Source organism: Rhipicephalus sanguineus, chromosome 4, assembly GCF_013339695.2.
Source record: "Rhipicephalus sanguineus isolate Rsan-2018 chromosome 4, BIME_Rsan_1.4, whole genome shotgun sequence".
Taxonomy (NCBI): Eukaryota; Metazoa; Arthropoda; class Arachnida; order Ixodida; family Ixodidae; genus Rhipicephalus; species Rhipicephalus sanguineus.
The window spans coordinates 15,754,316-15,773,075 of record NC_051179.1 but is presented as its reverse complement, the minus strand read 5'-3'; the positions used below and the strand labels follow the sequence as shown (position 1 = coordinate 15,773,075).

Sequence of the window (18,760 nt, the reverse complement as noted above, 5' to 3'; positions counted from 1 at the left end):
GCAACAAAACGCATTAATTCACAATAAAAACTGCACAAAAAGCAAATTATTGTGCTGTTTAGCATTTTTTAGTGATGTATAATATTGTCAGAAATATAATGAAAGAGCAGGTGGCGCTGATGCTCACACCACTTCAATGAAAACAGGCACATATCATCATCATCATTATTATTATTACCACTGTCATTCCGAGGCGGCGTCGGAAGGAACGTGTTAGAACGATTTCAGTGATTTCGCCGTGTTAGGACACCTTTGTTCGCCTGACATCAAAGAAACATGTCGAGTTGGGCGCAGGACGCCGACGAGCAAGAGAAATTAGTCTCGAGTCTCACAAACAAGGTAAGGAGAACGTTTTAAGTAGCGGTAGTGTTCGCTGACAAACTGTTTCTTCAGGTGTCCGGAGTTAGCATTGACGGGTCTGGCGACGCCGGTTCGAGCAATGACGGCGAAAAGAACAGCGACGCTGGCAGCGAATCGGCGCCTGCAGAAAACGATGAGCCCGGTAAGTATGGCGAAGAGCGGCTTTACGAGAGCGAGACGACTACGTGGTTTACCCACTGTTGCGTTATCGTTTCAGCGGTCACCCCGGCGGAGACGTCACTTATGCAGAAAATCATTCGTTCGCGTCTCGTGGTCTCGACGCACGACGTAGAAGTCCAGCGCAGGGACCCAAAGTCGCCGCTGTACTCAATCAAAACTTTCGAAGAGCTGAAACTGCGCCCCGAATTGCTGAAAGGCGTGTACGCCAGCGGATTCGACCTGCCGTCCAAGATCCAGGAGACGGCGTTGCCGACGTTGTTGGCGGACCCTCCGCAGAACATGATCGCCCAGTCACAGAGCGGCACGGGAAAGACAGCGGCCTTTATTTTGGCCAGCTTAAGTCGAGTGGACGAGGAGCAGCGGTACCCACAGGTGCTCATCCTGTCTCCCACCTACGAACTGGCCATACAGACGGGAGTGGTGGCCAAGAAGATGGCGCAGTTCTGCAACCGCATCACCTTCTGCTACGCAGTCCGTGGAGTCACCTGTGAGGTTCTTGCTGTTGATTGTCGACTTTTGCATGCCATGTTGACCCTGTGGCGCTGCATGGTGCTGTGTGTACACTTTACTGCTGCCACTTTATATATTTTAGATATTATATTCAGAGGTACTGTCAGCCTCTATCCAACATTACGCCATAAGCAGGGGAAGTAAGAACAAACGACAGTTACTGCAAAACAATACAACCAAGAGCACTCGCTGTCAACAGGCTATAAAAATAGCGCCTTTTTACTGTCTTAAAGGGATACTGACACGAAAATTTTCACTTGTTTTCTTGCGTCAATTCAAAGGCCTTGAAAATGTACTTGGTAAGCAAGCTTGAGTGTGCACTGAAATATTAAAGACCACATCTTTTCAAAAGCTAGTTTTGGTTCCTAGTGCACCCTGACTTCACGACGTGGTATGAGCTTGTTGTCACATGCTAGCACAAGATATTGTGATGTTTATACACAAGATATTGTGTATAGCTAGTGAGGCTGATGCGTCTGTGGCAAAATTCGTTGAATTGGTAGCATGAGTGAAAGTTTGGTCATTGTCTTGCTACCATTAGGAAGTGACTGGTCACATTTGTAAAAAGACCTTTTTGTATCAAAAGGTATCATAGTGCTAGCAGACAGGGACGAGGAAGACAAAACGGGACAAGCGCTAACGTTCAACTGAATGTTTATTTTCAGAAGTAACAGTATATGTAGATCCGTACAGAGAAGAAGGCCCAATCACCGCACATGGGAAACATTGGGCCTTCTGTGTATAAATCTACATATACAGTTACTTCTGAAAATAAACATTCAGTTGAAAGTTGGTGCTGATACCTTTTGATGCAGTTAACCAACTGGCTCAAAAAGCCACACTGACAGACCTTTATGTGTTCACAAAAGAGCAATTTGAGGTGGTTATACGAGTGAGCCAAAGTTGGAGACAGTCAGTACACCTTGAAGGTGGTGTACAAGGCTTGTAGATTTTTCTTTGTTGAAATGTTGGCATTTTTGATGAATATTTTATTTTAGTTTTATATCATGGTTTGAGGACGTACTTTCAGTTTATAAAGATGCTTTTCACAATTCCAGCTTGAAAATTTTTGGTGGTGATGGAAACACAGTTTGCTTCTCATGAAAAGCTTCACCTAAAAAATTGTTACTGGGGCCTTTTTGTTAAAGGAAAGTGGCTTACAAGTGGACCGTTTTCGTGGGTTCTTTTCAATAACAAGCTGGTCTTTCTTGTGCAAATAAGTAGTCTGAATGATAAAGCAGACAAAGTGCTTAACATTTTCAGTCTTTTGAGGGAAGTAGTAGTGCTCTGACCACAAATGCCTTCTACATGTTTGTTGATCCTTAGTGTATTTTGGGACGTGAAACCCCAGATCTTGTTATTATTATTATCCTTAGTGTATATTTAGAATATAGGCATAAAGCGTATCGCTCATCAGGCAGTTGTACCACATGCAACGACACTCCTGTTGTCCACTCTTTACAAGGTTTGTGTTTTCGTGCATTTCAGTCTCACACGGAGAGAAGATTGAAGACCAAGTAATCCTGGGCACACCGGGAAAGATCATTGACTGGGCCTTTAAGTTCAAGTTCTTTGACCTGTCGCGCATCAAAGTCTTTGTCCTCGATGAAGCAGACATCATGATTGCCCAGCAGGGACATCACGACCAGTCCATACGCATTCACAAGTGAGTACCTTCTGAGCATAAGCAGCGGCTCATTATGGCTGTGTAGCATTTGCTTTGCCATGTTTCACATTTTCAGAAGGCATGGTACAGCTTAGCTGACATGGCCTGCTGTGTATAATTGCAACACGTGATCTTTCGCAAAGATCACTGTCACATAAGATCGTTTTGTTTCATGCAACTATAAATAAATATATATATGATATGGGTATTATTAAACTGTGATGTTCAGCGTGGCTGTCCTTAAAGGCGAGGAAAAATTAAAAACGGAAACAAAGAGGACTGAGCGCAAGAAATGGTGTTTGTTATTCTTTTGTCATGGTTTTTAACTAAGATGTGAACATTCTAGGTGCTCGTTCACACAGGCGTCAAACCACACGTCGCGTCACGGTCACGTAAAAAAAACGTACAGCAGACGCGACGTAGCAGTGTACGAACAGACAACGGCGGTTGCAGCGTCGACAGCAGCACGTTTTTGTGCAGTGTTGACCGACTGATGCACCAAAATAGGAATTGTCCACACAGCTCAAATGCTTCGCTGGCGCTCTCCCGACTCCGCTGGGCGCTCCTCCTCGCACCACAAACACACACACGCACACACAAAAGCAATCACTTGTCCCCCCGTTTTATGGCCCATTCAGTCAGGCGCGTGTTCAGTGTTTCAAGGCCACGGACCCGGGGGCCGTATGCTAGACGCGTGGCTCTTCTCAGAACTCGGAACTCCAAACTTAAACTTCTGATTGGTCCGTTTTCTAGGGGCGGGGCTCCGTCCCCGTGCCGGCGACGGAAACGTAGAGCACTGCTCTACGACGCCGTCAACCGTTTTTTCTGGAGAAAACGTCTCGGAAACCCTCTCCTCTGACGGAAATCGACGCCGTGACGTTGACGTGACGGAGCGTTTGACAGCTGTGTGAACTAGCCCTAGATCTCTGCCGGGCTGGACACCGCTCTGCTTTGGCTGTTCATCTCTCAAATACAGTTAGGACGGCACGGCCTTATCGGCCACTGTTGCATTTTTTTGCCACAATGTCTGCTCAGTAGTTCAGCGCTCACAATGTGATGTGTCCCGTGTATTTGCAGGCGACTTTCTCCAAACTGCCAGATGATGCTGTTTTCAGCCACATATGACAAGGATGTCATGGAGTTTGCTGAGATGATCATCTCCAATCCTGTGGTGATTCGGTTGCGCAAGGAGGAGGAAAGCCTTGAGAACATCAGGCAGTACTATGTGGTGTGTTCCAGCAAAGAAGAGAAGTTCTCGGCCATTTCCAATATCTACGGTGTGCTGGCCATCGGGCAGACCATCATCTTCTGCCACACACGACAGGCGGCTGTCTGGCTGGCTGGAGAAATGACCAAGGAGGGTCACGCTGTGTCCCTGCTCTCCGGCGAGCTCACCATTGAGCAGCGTGTCGCTGTGCTCGAGCGCTTCCGAAAGGGTCTCGAGCGTGTCCTCATCACCACAAATGTCTGTGCCAGGGGTAAGGGTTGCTGTGGCTTCTTCTTTGATACATCCTTATTGTCTGCACTGGCCGCCTTGCTGTTTCCACTGCCTTTGTCAGTAGCAAAGGGCAGAAGTGTAGTGAGGAATTTAGCACTTTGTTTGGGGGGGGGGGGGGGGCTGTCATGTTCATGCATGTGTTATGTGTACAGGGTGTTTTTTTTTAGACAATACATATTTTTTATGAATATGCTACTACAGTCAGGCCGCTGTCATCTTCGCAAACAAACTCTACAATGAGGCAGAAAAACTTAGCTGCACCTAAACTTACATTCAAATGAGTAATTAACAAAAACTCATTAACTTTTTAATTATTAACTTTAGGGCCGTTGTTTGTATGAAAGGGTTGTAGGGCGTGACATTTTATGGCATGCCCCTTTTTTAAAAATCGCAAGAAAGGCTCGTAATTGGAGGTAATAATAGTCAAAATTCAAGGCCCTGATCAAGGCGATACCGAAACTGAGTGCAGCGGGCGTGCAGGAAATCCGTTATCTGTGTTATGTCAGACCGGAAGCTCACATGACAAACTTAAAAAAAAAGGTGCGTCGCAGCAGGACATGGTCGGGAATAACGGCAAGCTGTCTCAAATACACAATTGGACCACTTATTCTTCGCATTTGGTGTGTAGTGCTTATCTGTTTTTCTTAAACTCGAAAGAAGTGCAGAGGACGCATTCGCTTGTCTACGAGAAGTAGCACCGCATTGGCTGCCACCTATTTTTGGCTGCACAGTGAAAGAAAAGGTTGAAACTGCGGTTTTCTTGTGTACATCACGAAAGAAATAGATAAGCACTACACACCAAACGCAAAGAATAAGTGGTCGATTCTGAGAAACATCTGCTGCCTTTGTTGCTTATAGTTGAACATTCGCATTTTTATGTCACTAACAGTTGCAAATGAAGCAGATTCCCTGCCTACACAATGGCCAGGCTATCCAAACCACATGCACCAACAATTGCATGCTCACCGAGGAAGGGGAAAAAAAAAAACTAAGACAGTCCGGCCTTTTGTATAACGTGCCAAACGCTTCTTGAAGCCACATTCGTCACAGTGCACTAACCTCGTGCGGAAAAGCGTCCTACAACAAGTCTACAACGAACACGTAGCCACAAGAATTTTTCGAAACACTGCTATACTAGCGGAGTCCTACGCGTTTGATGATCGAAGCGTGGCCTTCGCTCATTTTGCTCTTTCCTTCGCTACGCTCAGTTTGTCGGCTCTTCTATCCTTCTCTCTGAGTGCTCCTCCGCACACCGTGAGGAAGAGTAGGGAGCGCGTGTATTTGCTAGCATATGAACAGGTTCTTGTGATGTCACCACCAGCGCAGGCACGTAGGCAAGGGGGGGCCATTGGGGCCTGCCTGCCCCCCCCCCCCTTCGGAATTTGTCCAGCCTTCCATATTCCTGGGCAACATTTTTTTTTGTTTTTGCCATGGAAAGACTTTCTTTTGAACAATTAGGCCTTGGCCCCCCCGAAAAAAAAAATCCTGGCACCAGCGTCTTCTACAGGTGATGTCACGACCAGTGCTGGCGATACCGGTAAGACATGAAGAGGAGCACGAGATTGTTTTTTGATTTTGTGGTGTGCCCGTAGTGCTGTCTTGTTTTGTCATTGTTGATCATGGTGGCATTCTGAACTTGATGTGTGTGTTTACTCGAAATGTTCAGAAAATATCAGAAGTGGTTCATGGGCCCTTTAACAATCTTCTTGTTGAATTGTCTGGCTCAGCTTCGTGAATCATCTGTTGCCAAATACGTGAATTTGGGACTTGCTTACTTTCAGGCATCGATGTGGAGCAGGTGACTGTGGTTGTAAACTTTGACCTTCCTGTTGACATGAAGGGGCGGGCCGATTGTGAAACATACCTGCATCGCATTGGGCGCACGGGCCGTTTTGGAAAGTCGGGCATTGCTGTCAACTTGGTTGAGGGCAACCGTGGTGTGCAAGTCATCAAGCAGATCGAGGAGCACTTTGGTGAGTGTGCCATTCTAAGAATGCTTTGTGTGGTGGGTGCTGCAACACAAAAGTGATATACAGTATAACCTCATTACAACAGACTTTCATAGGGAAGAAGATTTTGGTCTCTTGTAAAGAGAGTATGTAAAATCCAAGTACTGTTACAACAGACTTTTATGTAAACGCTGAATGGGTCTGTTATAACCGGAGAGAATTACGAGTCACAAACATAATCAAAGAACGGAAACTACATAGAAGTGCTGTGAAAAATCTGTTGCGCCTGCCAAGGTGGCAAAAATTAATTCGGAAATCGCAAGAAAAAAAAAGAAAACAGCGTTTTTCAAAAAATTATAGCTCCGCAACAGGGCAACCGGGCGCCGCCATTCTGGGCTCGTTGGAAAGAGCATTTCTCTGTATTCAAATTTGTCTCTTCAGCTAGCTCCTCCATTCAGAAACAAGTGTACAAAAAGCAAATGTTTGACGTTCGTTTCGAGGCCTCCGATTGGCTGCTTCTGCCATGTTGCTCCAGCACATCTCACCATTGGACCGATGCTCGCTCTGGGAGATTGTCGTCTGCTGCTTGTGCGTTGCGAGGTCACGGCTGTCGAAAATCGCGTTACTTAAGGGGTATTCAGACGGGGGAGAAATGCTCGGGTGATAAAGGTGGAGCCTAGTGACGTCAGCTCGCGAGGAGAAGTTTCCACAAATGCCCCCCACTCACACGGACGAGGCGAACGGAGGGGGAGACCAGTGTTACTGGACTACTATGGTGGCTTGCACCACCCGTTTGACGAGCTGCTGACGACAAGCTGCAGACGACCATGCAGCTGCAGACTGTACACCCGCTGCCGCTCTCTGCAGCAGCAAGTGCAACAATGTGGCCAAACAAGAGCCCGAAATTCTGCCATATCCCCCACCGCTGGGGGATTGTTTGTCCTTTTGGGGAAAAGGTTGCTAATCCGTGACGACGTGGTCACGTGATCCGCAATCCCCCCGCCTCCCCCGAGCATTTCTCCTCCATCTGAATACCCCTTTAGTGACACGTTCATACTCGTTCTGTGTTCACGGGTCGATGATCGTATAGAATATAATTACGCTTTACTTTGGCAGCTTCAAGCGGTAGCTCAATCGTCAAATTACGATATCCTGCTGCACTCGTCACTAACATCGCAGTCGCGCGTCTCGGACTCGTCGCACCCGCGGTTAGGGATTCTGCTCATCAGCACTTCGTACCTCGTGACGAAGACCATCCAGGGACTACTCTTTGTACTTGCGATCGAGCATAACGTAATTTGAAACATCGGGCACCGCAGCCACGCACAACGCAACCGAGCTTTCTGCTCGAAGTCGTGGCTAGGCCTAACTACGCTCACGGCGCCCATGTTCGAGACGAATCCGAACTTTGCGGACAAGAACAGTGAAGAAGCCGCAGTGTGCTCCCTCACAAGCAACGAATCACATCGCCTGCTGGCTCCTCGGAACCGCGGTTAGTCATTTACTGTATATTGTCGATTATAAGTGGACGTTTTTTTCATAAAATGACCTTTCAAAGTTCGGGGGTCGACCTATACGCGGAATCACAGTAGACTTATCTGTGGGGTCCAACGAAAAGTTGTTGTCCTCGAATTTCCTGCTATTCGACGCATCGATAACATCAGCCGCAGAGGCAGCGGAGTCGCGGCAACAGCTATCTCCCAAAGTGCGCGCGCCGCTTCTGGAGTCGGACGTTTTTGTGATCTGCCACGACGATCCCGAAACTATAGCGAAACCACGCGAGGCGAAACTACAAAGCGTGTTTAAAAATCACTGCCGCGCGGCATTAATTCGAACTGCTCGGGAAATGGGAAACACGGTCTCGAAAGCAGCATTTCAAACCTTTGATAGAGGGCGAACAATGCTCTATGAATAAAGAGGAATTTATCTTGCGACGCGCCCTGCAGTTTTGTTTTCATACAATAGAAACGATTCGTTGACAAACCATCGACGTTCCACAGAAAAGCTGGCAGCGCCGTGTGGGCTGGTGGTAGGGAAATAATGAAGGAAAGAATACAATTTTAAGATTTAAAGCAAACTGTATTAAAACAAAAGGTTACATGTCGTTCTTCTGGCTGCCCCGCGGTCCGTCCCAGTTCGTGCCTCGAAGCTAATTTGCCTTGCCAGGCCGTTCCGGCCTGTCTGCTCAGTCAAGTAGGGCTTTTGTCCCCACGGGGACCACATCACTGCAGGCAGCGCGCAACGCAGAATTCGTGGTATTCACTCGTAGAAAGCCGTGAGTTCGAACGTCTCGAATTTCAGCCGCGCGTTGCACAGGAAACGTAAACACTGCCCCACGCAGGGCTCGAAGAGGAGAGGAGGTACACACGGAGCGGCAGTGCTCTGACCTGACGTGATCTCCATTTTAGTTGGAGCTGTCCTCAGCTCCACGCCCCAACTGAAGGCCGATGCTGGTGTCCGCAAGTTCAGCGGCGGCATCACCTAGTTCGTGGTACACATGCAGCTGTTCGATGTTGACGGCCCTGTCGGCGTCGCTCCCCGACGTCGCAGCTTGTCGAATGAGGGCGATGTTCTTTCCTTGGAAACCAACAATCACATACGGTCCCTCGAAGTGGGGGTCCAAAGTCGAGCGGCGAGCCCCGATGGCGCACAGCACCTTGTTGCCAACGTTGAATTTGGGAACGTTTCACCTCACATCGTAGCGGAGAGTCGAGTAGTGCTCGCTCGTTTTCAACTTTTCTTTGCGCGCTACTGCTAGTCCATGCAATCGTTCGTACTCTTCGATATTGCTACATGCATATTGCCAGCCCCGAACCATGCGTGTGTGCGCCGGACGAAGAGAAGAAAGATCTCTCTCTCCACTCTGGCTCTGAGCTGAACGGTCAGCGCTGCAACTGCTACTGTAAATATATCGTGTAAATAGTCTACGGACTACAGTCTACCGAGTCATCATTCACGGAACATATTTGGTGGAGGTGGAACGTACCCTGTCCTCACCACGAAGCTTCGCAGCGGCCTCACCGTCCAGTCTTCGGCCATGGCTACCATTGACAGCAGCCCGTCTCCGTCTACAGCTGCGGCGCCAACCACAACGTACCGTATTTACTCGATTCTACCGCGCCCTCGATTGTAACGCGCACCCGTTTTCCGCGACCAAAAAAAAAAAAAAGTAATACATCGATTGTAACGCGCACCCATTTTTGTGAGAGAAAAGAACAAAAAAAGTCCGTAGGAGTCAAACTTCGCACATTCGGAAGAACAAGTATTTGGGTTTTAAAGAACTAAAGTTTCAAAAAAGTAAAACACAGTCAAAAAGCGGGCCTTGCCGCTAAAACTGTCACCACTACGGCGGCGATACGAGTCGCGTAATGGATCAGTCCTCGTCGCTGTCGGACAACTCCTTGTCGCTGTCAACGCTCCTCGATTTCGGGAAACCGGCCCTGCTTTGGTCCACTGAAACCTTTTCGTGAAGCTTTGCTGTAAAAAATCTGCTTCTGTTTGCGCCAGTCTCGCACGCACGTTTCGGGAACTTCGAACTATATCCGAACGACCGCGATGCGGTACGATTTCCGTCCGTCTCCCTGCACATGTAATAGCTATGCTTTTAAATGCGGCATCGTGGTACACTCGTCGAGTACTTGGAGTCGGCACTTCCATGCCGTCGATGCGAACGCAGAACGGGATGACAATCTCCTCAGCACAGTGCACACGTACGAACTGAAAAAATGGCAGAAATCGTAGGAGGCGGCCATTTTGAAATGTCGATGGCAATACGATAACCGAATTTTTTTTTTTCGGTACTCGATTCTAACACGCATGCGATTTTTGGACTCGTTTTTCCGGAAAAAAGGTGCGCGTTAGATTCGAGTAAATACGGTACCTTACGGTGTCCCACCCCCGCGACCTCGGTACATTTTCCACCCAAGCTGGTCTTGACGTTGACTACTGGCTCAGCGTGTACGAGCGTGTTAGCCATACTCACTGATGGGACCCTACCATGATGCTTGCCAACATAATCTTCTACTTGGGAGGCACATCGTGTGTCTGGTTCGAGACTCATGAGACCGAGCTCACCAGCTAAGACATTTTCAAGGTGCGACTACGCGACATCTTTGGGGACCCGTCCGGTCGCAAAATGGCAGCATGAAAAGAACAGGCCACCCGTGTCCAGTCATCGACGGAGTCGTACGTCTTGTACATTCAGGACGTACTCGCACTGTGCCGAAAAGTGGACGAGCAAATGTCCGAGGTTGACAAGGTGGGCCACGTACTCAAAGGCATCGCGGACGACGCTTTCAATTTGCTGGTGTACACAAATGTGTCGACCATCGACCTCATCATTAAGGAATTCCGCCGCTTCGAAAGGGCCAAAAGCCACCGTGTTGTGCCTCAATTCGCTCGGCTACTGAACACGGCTGTCATGTCAACGTGTTCCGATCTCGACGCCACACCACCCTTTGAGGAGAATGTGACGCGCATCGTTCGATGGGAGCTTGAAACGGCAAGTCCAGCGCCCTTCCACACACCTCCCTTCAACCAAGCCGCTGTCCAAGCACCCCCACGGTCTCTGTTATTCAGGTCGTCGTGCAGCAAGAAATCGCCAATCTCGGTTTCCCTGTCGCCTGCTCAGTCTCTTGACCCGAATACCGACCGACACCAATGAGTCCACCCCGCAATGACTCCTATTTTCCTCCAAGATCCCGCAACCCATCGGAATGGAGAACTCCCAATGACAAACCCATCTGCTTCCGCTGCCACCGGGTGGGTCATGTCTCCCGCCACTGCCGCACCACCTGGACGCCGCCGTATTGGGGCCAATTCTCGTCGCCTTCTCGCCCACACGCTGCACCTCGCCAGTGTTCACCCAGCCGTACGTACGCTGCCTCTGACGCACCCAACAGCCGCCCTACTGCTCAGTCACCGTCACCCCAACGCCGTCGTTCCCCGTCGCCTCAACCACGCCGCTATTCCTCGCCGCCCAACTACGTCTCGTCCCGGATGGAAAACTAGATCATGCAGCTCCTGGAGGTAGTGCTGCATCATTTTCGTCTGAACCAAATCCTCCGTTGACGCTTCCTACGAACACGAACTTAATTGATCTGCAAGTGGACGGTATTTCTATGACGGCGTTAATTGATACTGGAGCTCGGGCGTCTGTCATCTGTGCACATCTCTGCCGTTGACTTAGGAAAGTCGCTACAATTAAAGCCGTACGCATCGCCGATGGCGAAACTGTTGCCGTCACGGGAATGTGTACCGCTCAAATAAGCATTGCCGGCCGCCACATTCCCGTCCTCTTTACCGTGCTCAGCAGTTGCCCTCACGACCTCATCTTAGGGATGGACTTCCTCTCGACGCATTCTGCCCTGATCGACTGTTCTGCCGGTACTCTTTGCTTGGCTGGGAACTTCCTCTTCTGCCAGATACTAGCCCCAAACTCCAGAACAGCCTCTGTACCACAGACTTTATCCGCATGCTGCCTAAAGCCCTAACATTTGTTGAATTAGCAACGTCTTCACCGGTGCTTGACGGGGACTACGTCGTCACGCCTATTGCTGATGTCCTTCTAGCGCGCAACATCACTGTACCACACTGCGTTGTCATGGTAGCCACTAACCGGATATATCTCCCTGTTGTAAATTTCGGCTTCACGAAGCAAGTGCTACTCCAAGGCATCTCAGTCGCCACGCTCCGATCCTTATCAGATGACCATGTCACTATTTTTGCTGCCGACGTGTGCTCAGATGTTCCTTGTTGCCCGTCGGATACCACATGCCTCGACTTGGCATTACGTCACATGATCGCTCCGGACCTCGAACTTGAGCAATCAGCCGCTCTAAGCCACCTTTTGGCTTCTTACGGCGACATCTTCGACTTCGGTAATCGACCACTAGGCCAGACTTCTCTTGTAAAGCACCGCATAAACACTGGTGATTCTCTTCCCATTCACCGCCGACCATATCGGGTGTCTGCTGCAGGGCGTAAGGTCATTCAACAAGAAGTGAACAAAACGCAAGGCCAAGCACGCTGCGCGCTGATTTTTTGTTGCCGCGGCAGGGCATAACTGATCATTGACAGACCGGAGATCGGTGGCCTTTGTTCTTAAATCGGTACGACGATATCCGGCGTGCTGATCCCGTCCCGAAAGTATGCCAAGCGATGTTTGAAGTCGGGAGTTAATTCATTTGGAATGTCCGTGGTCGAAAAATCCGCTGTAAAAGGGTTCTGACCACCTTGCTGGCCTCACATTTTAGTCAATTATATCCGAGCGTCCGTTGTACCAGAATCCGTTGTAAACGTAGCTCAATCAATGGAACAGATAGGGAAGTTCGCATAACGCCGCAAATTGGTCAATAGTATCCAAATGTCTGTTGTAAGCAGACCTGCTGTAACGAGGTTATACTGAATGGGCTTTTGAAAACCTTTCATTTTTTTCATTAGAAAATCAGCAGAACAAGTACAGTTACATTGAGATCGATCCAACTATTAGCTTAAATTGTCCTTCCTGGCAGGAGCGAGTGTTCCTTCCTGCCACGATGGACCACTCATTCTGCAAGTCTGTTCATCGCCATTACGCTCATGCAACAAAGAACTGCTGAAATCTTGGTGATGTTAATTTTGTCTCAGAGTATTGCTATACCATTCATCCATTTCCTTAGACTTCTTTTGTGTAGCCAATTAAAGCCTAAATGAAATATTCCAATCTAAAAAGCCAAATCTAAGTTTTACTCCTGAATGCCAACGATAGTAGGCTATATAGATTTAAACTGCAATATAGGGTTGAGGTATTTTGTTGATATGAACACACTGGCAAAGGTTGTTTGGGCAGGTTCGACTATATTGTCAGTAGTAAACAACTGCATTTTTCTCAGTTCCGCTTACAGTGGACTTGGCTCATTTAGAAAAAAAAAAGTAAAAAAAAGCCTCACTTTTTAACTTTTTATGGGCTCAACATATTTCTGCAAATCATGCTCCATGCAAGCACTTGCTTACTGCATAGCCCCACTGTGATTGTGAGCACAGTGTGGTACAAGATTAACTCATTTTGATTTTGCACCTGGTAGCAGAAAAGGGAAGTGAATGCACTTAAAAGATTTATATTGCTCTTATGTACAAAATATCTGCTAGAAATACATAGATGAGCTCCTAGTACGAACTATTCTAACTATTGAGAGTTAAAAAAAAGTCTATCTAGTCAGATATTGATTAGTAAATCGCGGTCAGTGACGAAATCAGACAAGCGTTTCACGTTTTAGAACCGTGTGCAGATTTCTTGCTTACTGAGGTGGACAAGGCGTTGCTTTTACTTACGTATGCAACACGTGACATAAGGAGTGTGCATATGTAAGCTGTGACAGCTTGTCCTCAGTGAACAAGAACAGTCTGTATGCGATTTTGAAACATCTCTTTCACATACTTGGTCAATGCCTGTGATTAACTAGGTAACTATGATAATGAATGAAACATACTTGGCACTCTGCTTAGAAGTAGCATGCAAATCCGTGCCTATGGTAGTGCTTGACACTCTCTTGCTTAGTCATTGTAAATGCCAGGCATAGCAGAGTTCTTGTTTTCACAAGATTGTCATGTAGTTTGCATTACCTTGACCATGCGTTTTCTAGTAGATTTGTTGCATGATGTAACTTGTAAAAGGAGACTTGCGTGGCAGCTTATTATTTAACTATTCTTAAATGGGGGCCCGACTTGTGGTCCGTATATCTCATGTGGCTTGATCATGCTCACAGTCAGGCCTAAAACAAAGCTGGCAATGCTCGAAACCGGGTTAAATTAAATGAACAAGGTCTAAAATAGTATAGTTAACAGAAATAACCAAAAAGTAATCGCAACAATTAACTCAATATCGCTAAAAGCACTTTGGAAACATGCGGCTGACACTTGCACTGCGCAAGAGAGGATACCACCGCCTCGCCAATTTCGCAGTTGCTCTTCCCACCAGCGCTTCTCCGTCGCTTCGTAACTACATCTGAAGGGGGAAACAACCTAACGGAACTCGCTGCAGATGACACATCTCTCAGCTGCCGTAACAAGCAGGAAGTCTATAAAGCACAGCAAAAAGCAGTGAACATGTCGCACACAGAGTGCAACTCTCGCTAACAAGATTCTACTCGTGCCAGGGGAAACTACCTGCTTACCTCAAACATTGACGTCATAGTCGGTCTGGTAAACGCAGCAGTGGAAACTCTACGAACAGGAATCGCTGGGTGCCCGTGCTACGCACTTCCTCAGGTTTCACAGTAGTGGAGCTTCATTTAACGCAGGATTTAGAATTACACCAATCGCTACATTCTTTTTTTCTTCTTGGCAGCACGACCCATTCAGAAATTGGATGCAGAAGACTTGGAACAATTGGAGAAGATGCAGAAGTGAGCAAGAAACTGTACAAATTTCTGCCAGAAGATTCTCATTGCAACAGTGCTTGGGACATCATCAGTTCAACATTAATTTACACATTGGCCACATATGAAGCCATGGACTTGCTGCAAAGATTGTGCAAGCCAGTGTTTATGGGACTGCACCTCCACCAGTGTGCTCACAAAGGACAGTAAAAAAGTGTTTTTTAGCCATTAGTATAAACATTTGCAAGATGTCTAAGTTGACTGCTGTATTTCTTATGTGCTCTGCAAAAGCTGCTGCACATAGGCGTTGTGTATGTTATGATGAATGTGGGCGCATTTGTGGACGAAGGGACTATTGGTTACTTTTGGGAAGCAACGCAGGGTATTGATTGCGGAGTGTGTGATATCAGGCTGTGAAATTAAAAGCAAACTGAACTATAGCTTGTTTTACTGGGTGCTGCCAATAGGTGCACAAGTTAATGCAGTGATTGTAATGCAAAGTGGTGTTGCATCTGCAGGCACTTAATGTTTATTTGCTGAATTTTTCATCAAGGTAATTTTATATGCCTATATTCATGAACGTAGTGTTGTTTTTTTTAGCAGGTGCTACTTAAGAGTGAAGTTGTTTTGATTTCTTCATTTGTTTTAATTTATTCATTATGTTGTCCTTTATGCTCTTGTGGATTTGCCCCAAGTAAAAATAAATGACAGCCTGGGCTCACTAGTGGTCAACCTGCATTTACTGGCGAGCCTAACAAAAGCTGCCTCTGTACACCAAAATCGGTACTGCAGGTGATGGTCAGACACTTTTTGCCCACAAATGTTGCAAGGTAATGAACACTGTTGAAAAAGTTGTGCCAAAGGGACCTGGAATAAAATGAATTGGTTAATGTGCACTGAGCATTACAGTTGCACAAAGCTTACCTGTGTTGAGATTATTCCTTTTTTCTACAATGTATCTGTATCGTAAATAGTTTCTACTTCATAGGGACAATTGGAGACAGTAGGATTGGCATATCTAGTGTGAGGGCATGTACAGTCCTCGATTTATGGACACATGTGGAAAAATCAGGTTTGTTTCAGATATTTGGTTGAATACTGGCATATTACTCTGTGTGTGTGTGCATGGATTCCAGACATCCATGAATATTCTTCAACTTGAAAAGTCTATTCTTATGCCTCTTGGATGTTCTATACTTTACACTACGGTGTAGTAGTTAACTGATTGAGGCAGTCTGATAATGGTATTGAATGAACGCAGAAAAGAGTACTTCAGTGAGAATAGTCCTGCTGCTGAAATTTAGTATCTGAACCAACAAACCAGCTTAGCGTCGGCCACTTATTTCCTGATGCGCAAGTTTTAGGCATGTGTGAATATTCAAACGAATATTACAGTATTCGAATTCGCTTCGCTTCAAATTTAAATTTTTTGAAATTTCGAAGTATTCGAAATGAACGAATAGGTGTATATTAGTCCGCATGTAACCTTTTTGTAAATGTTGTTTCACTGCAGTAGAGGGTTGCTGTACCGTGAATACACCTTTCCAGGGAAAATCCGCACTGCCGCGAAGCCCACTTCAAGATTAAATGAGCATATTACCCTCGCATCGATTCATCATTTTATAAGTTTGAAAGCTTGTTATACCGGCTCTAATGCTCTAAGTATAGTAAATTTTAAAACTTAACAAATTTTGCAGGTTATCACTTCCATTCAACCGAAAGTCAAATCCTGCTACTATTCTAAGGTGCTTCCACTTCCTTTGAACCAAAAAGAATGACGCTTGCACATGCCTTGTTTCAATTAAAAAAATATATATATTGTGCAGGTTAGTTGGTCATGACAAGTACGCTCATTTTTCTTTGCAATATGTGATATATACTATTCGAATTCGATTCAAGATTATTCGACCAAATCACTATTAGCTTCGAACCTAAAATTTACTATTCGCACAAGCATAGCAAGTTTCTAATGCACTTAGTTCTCCGTTGTGTGACGTCCACTTGTTTTGGGAAACTATGCGTTGCGGCTTTTCCATTGCAATAACACGCACTTGTTGCACACAACAAAAGTGCTTGTATATAGCTTTCTTTTTCGGTCTTGTACGTGGCAGCATGGCAACAATTGAAGAACTATGCTGCAGCTTCTGAGTGCTGCAGTGTGAGAACGTTGTTCGCTTCAAGGCAGTCTGGATCTGCTACCTCCAGGTGATAGGCGGTGAGCACTCAGTTGGAGTGGTTAGGGCGCTTGAGGGCTGCCTGCCACGAAGGGCACAACCACAAATCATCATCATCGGAGAGAGAGAGATTGAAAAAAAAAAAAAAAACTTCTACTTGAAACGAGGTGAATGGTCTACCTCATATTAGTTCAGGACCCCATTGGCTCAACGGGCACGTGCCCGCTGGATCAGTTAGAATCGCGAAATGACTAGTGGCCAGTTGCGTGCGGCGCGTCACCCACTCGGCTCGCGCCGTCGCTGCCGTGCCGCATTCTGTACCGTACGTGCGTGCCTGGCCTGAGAGTGTCATGTTGTGCAGCGAGGTTTCTCGGTGCCCGCGCCGCCCAACTCGCTGTTTCCGTTTCTAGAAAGCGACACGCGCACTTGAAGGCGGTCTCTCACAACGAGGTATCATCGAACGGCAGTGCGGCGCGCTTAGGCTGCTTAGGCTGTCGCCCATCTAAACCGTACAGCCAACTTCGAATAGTGCTACGCCGCACGCGCTGCCAAATCCTATTGTGATAGTGTTATCGGCGTTGATGGCGTTGCATGGTCGAGCACGTGGTCGCCGGTTCGATTCAATCCCCGGCAGCTGCATTCCAATGGGCGGCGTGCAATAATCCTAATATATCGTGCATCCAAGGAGACTATAATAAAGCTTCTGGAGTGGCGAGTGAAGCCGGCGAAAGCGGCCCACGGCCATCTTTCGAGGGGCAAGACTCTCTGCCTCCTTGCGTGCATCGTATGCGCATTGGGCACGCTCATAAATCGTCCAGAGGAGCTGTTAAAGCCGGGCATAATGTGTAATCCGTGGGCTGGATAAACCAGTTGGCGGCTGTCCGTCAGGAATTTGGCAAGCCCCACTACACGGTACTACACGCATTTATGGGAACCATATTAATGCGTTGCTGGTGGAAAAGGGAAGTTATGGTGAGGAGGAAGGAAAGAGGGTATAGCATAGCCATGTCTGGAAGAGGGTAAAGCTTAGCACATCCGTGTATGTGCTAAGCAAGGGGTGGGAAAGGGAAGTGAGCATGAGGGGAGAGGGTGCAGCATGTGTTAACCCAAGGTTAACCTTGTATAGTACAGTATAGCAAGGGGGTGGGGAGAGGAATTGAGGGTGAAGGGGACCGGTGTGAGGGTTAGGAGGAGGGAAAAAGGAAGGGGAATGCCACCAGCTACGCTGTTTCCTCACTCCTCGCACCACTAGTGCGTAGCTGCACAGTTGTTCTTTAGAGCGCAGCTCTGGCGCCCGTTCCTGCGTTGAGCGGCGTCGTCGTAACAAGCAGAGCGAACGAGGACGAAAGAGAGCGAACGCTGAGCACAGCGGAGGATGAAAAACTGCGATAGCGAGGAGCGCGCGACACTGGCGGGACGCCAGCTTCCGCTGCGCCACAGTAGTGCGCGTCGTCGTGCTGTCGCCGATGACTTTAAGGTATGCGGCGAGGGCGTCCACCGATACCATATACGGAAATAAAGCGCTGCATGAACGGAGGCCTTTCTGCGGCGGCTGTTGTGGAACGCGCCCACGCGCTGCCTTCCGAGTTATCCCGGTTAGCGAGGCAGTCGCGCTACGCTCCGTATGCGGCGGTTGATGTGAAATGGGCTGCACGAAATTGTCCGCGCCAGTCACGCGGCTCACGGCGTTCTCTTTCTAATGTAAACCGTGTACCTATATACAAAATGGCATGCGTCTGAACAAACGAGCAAGGAACGTGCAAGTGGTATGCAACTGTAGATATATACATGTCTCTCTCAAATTGTTTATCTCAGCTGTGGGAATTATTGCAAAATCAAGACACCTATGCAGCTGCGCTCAGAATTCGCATTAGGCAGTATCGTAATCGTCGGTGAAGTTTTTTTTTTTTTATAAATTCCGGTAGTTTCTCCCTGCTGAAATGCAATAATGTGTTTTAATATTGTTACGCCCACAGTAAGGGTTTGGGGTTTATTGACAGAAGGCTTGGATGGCAAGACCGCACAGGACAAAGCTGCCGAGAGATCTTTCAACATCCACACACACT

General features: G+C 47.4%; 1 protein-coding gene across 1 annotated transcript; it reads left to right on the top strand.

Annotated features, from left to right (window-relative positions):
* Positions 1-182: 182 nt before the first annotated feature.
* On the top strand, positions 183-14,638 carry LOC119389479 (DEAD-box helicase Dbp80). The gene is made up of 7 exons (XM_037656764.2): positions 183-339; positions 394-502; positions 578-1,027; positions 2,539-2,716; positions 3,794-4,194; positions 5,996-6,187; positions 14,490-14,638. Exons 1-7 carry the CDS (start codon positions 277-279, stop codon positions 14,549-14,551), a joined length of 1,455 nt encoding a protein of 484 aa, XP_037512692.1. The 5' UTR covers positions 183-276; the 3' UTR covers positions 14,552-14,638.
* The last annotated feature ends 4,122 nt before the right edge of the window (positions 14,639-18,760 follow it).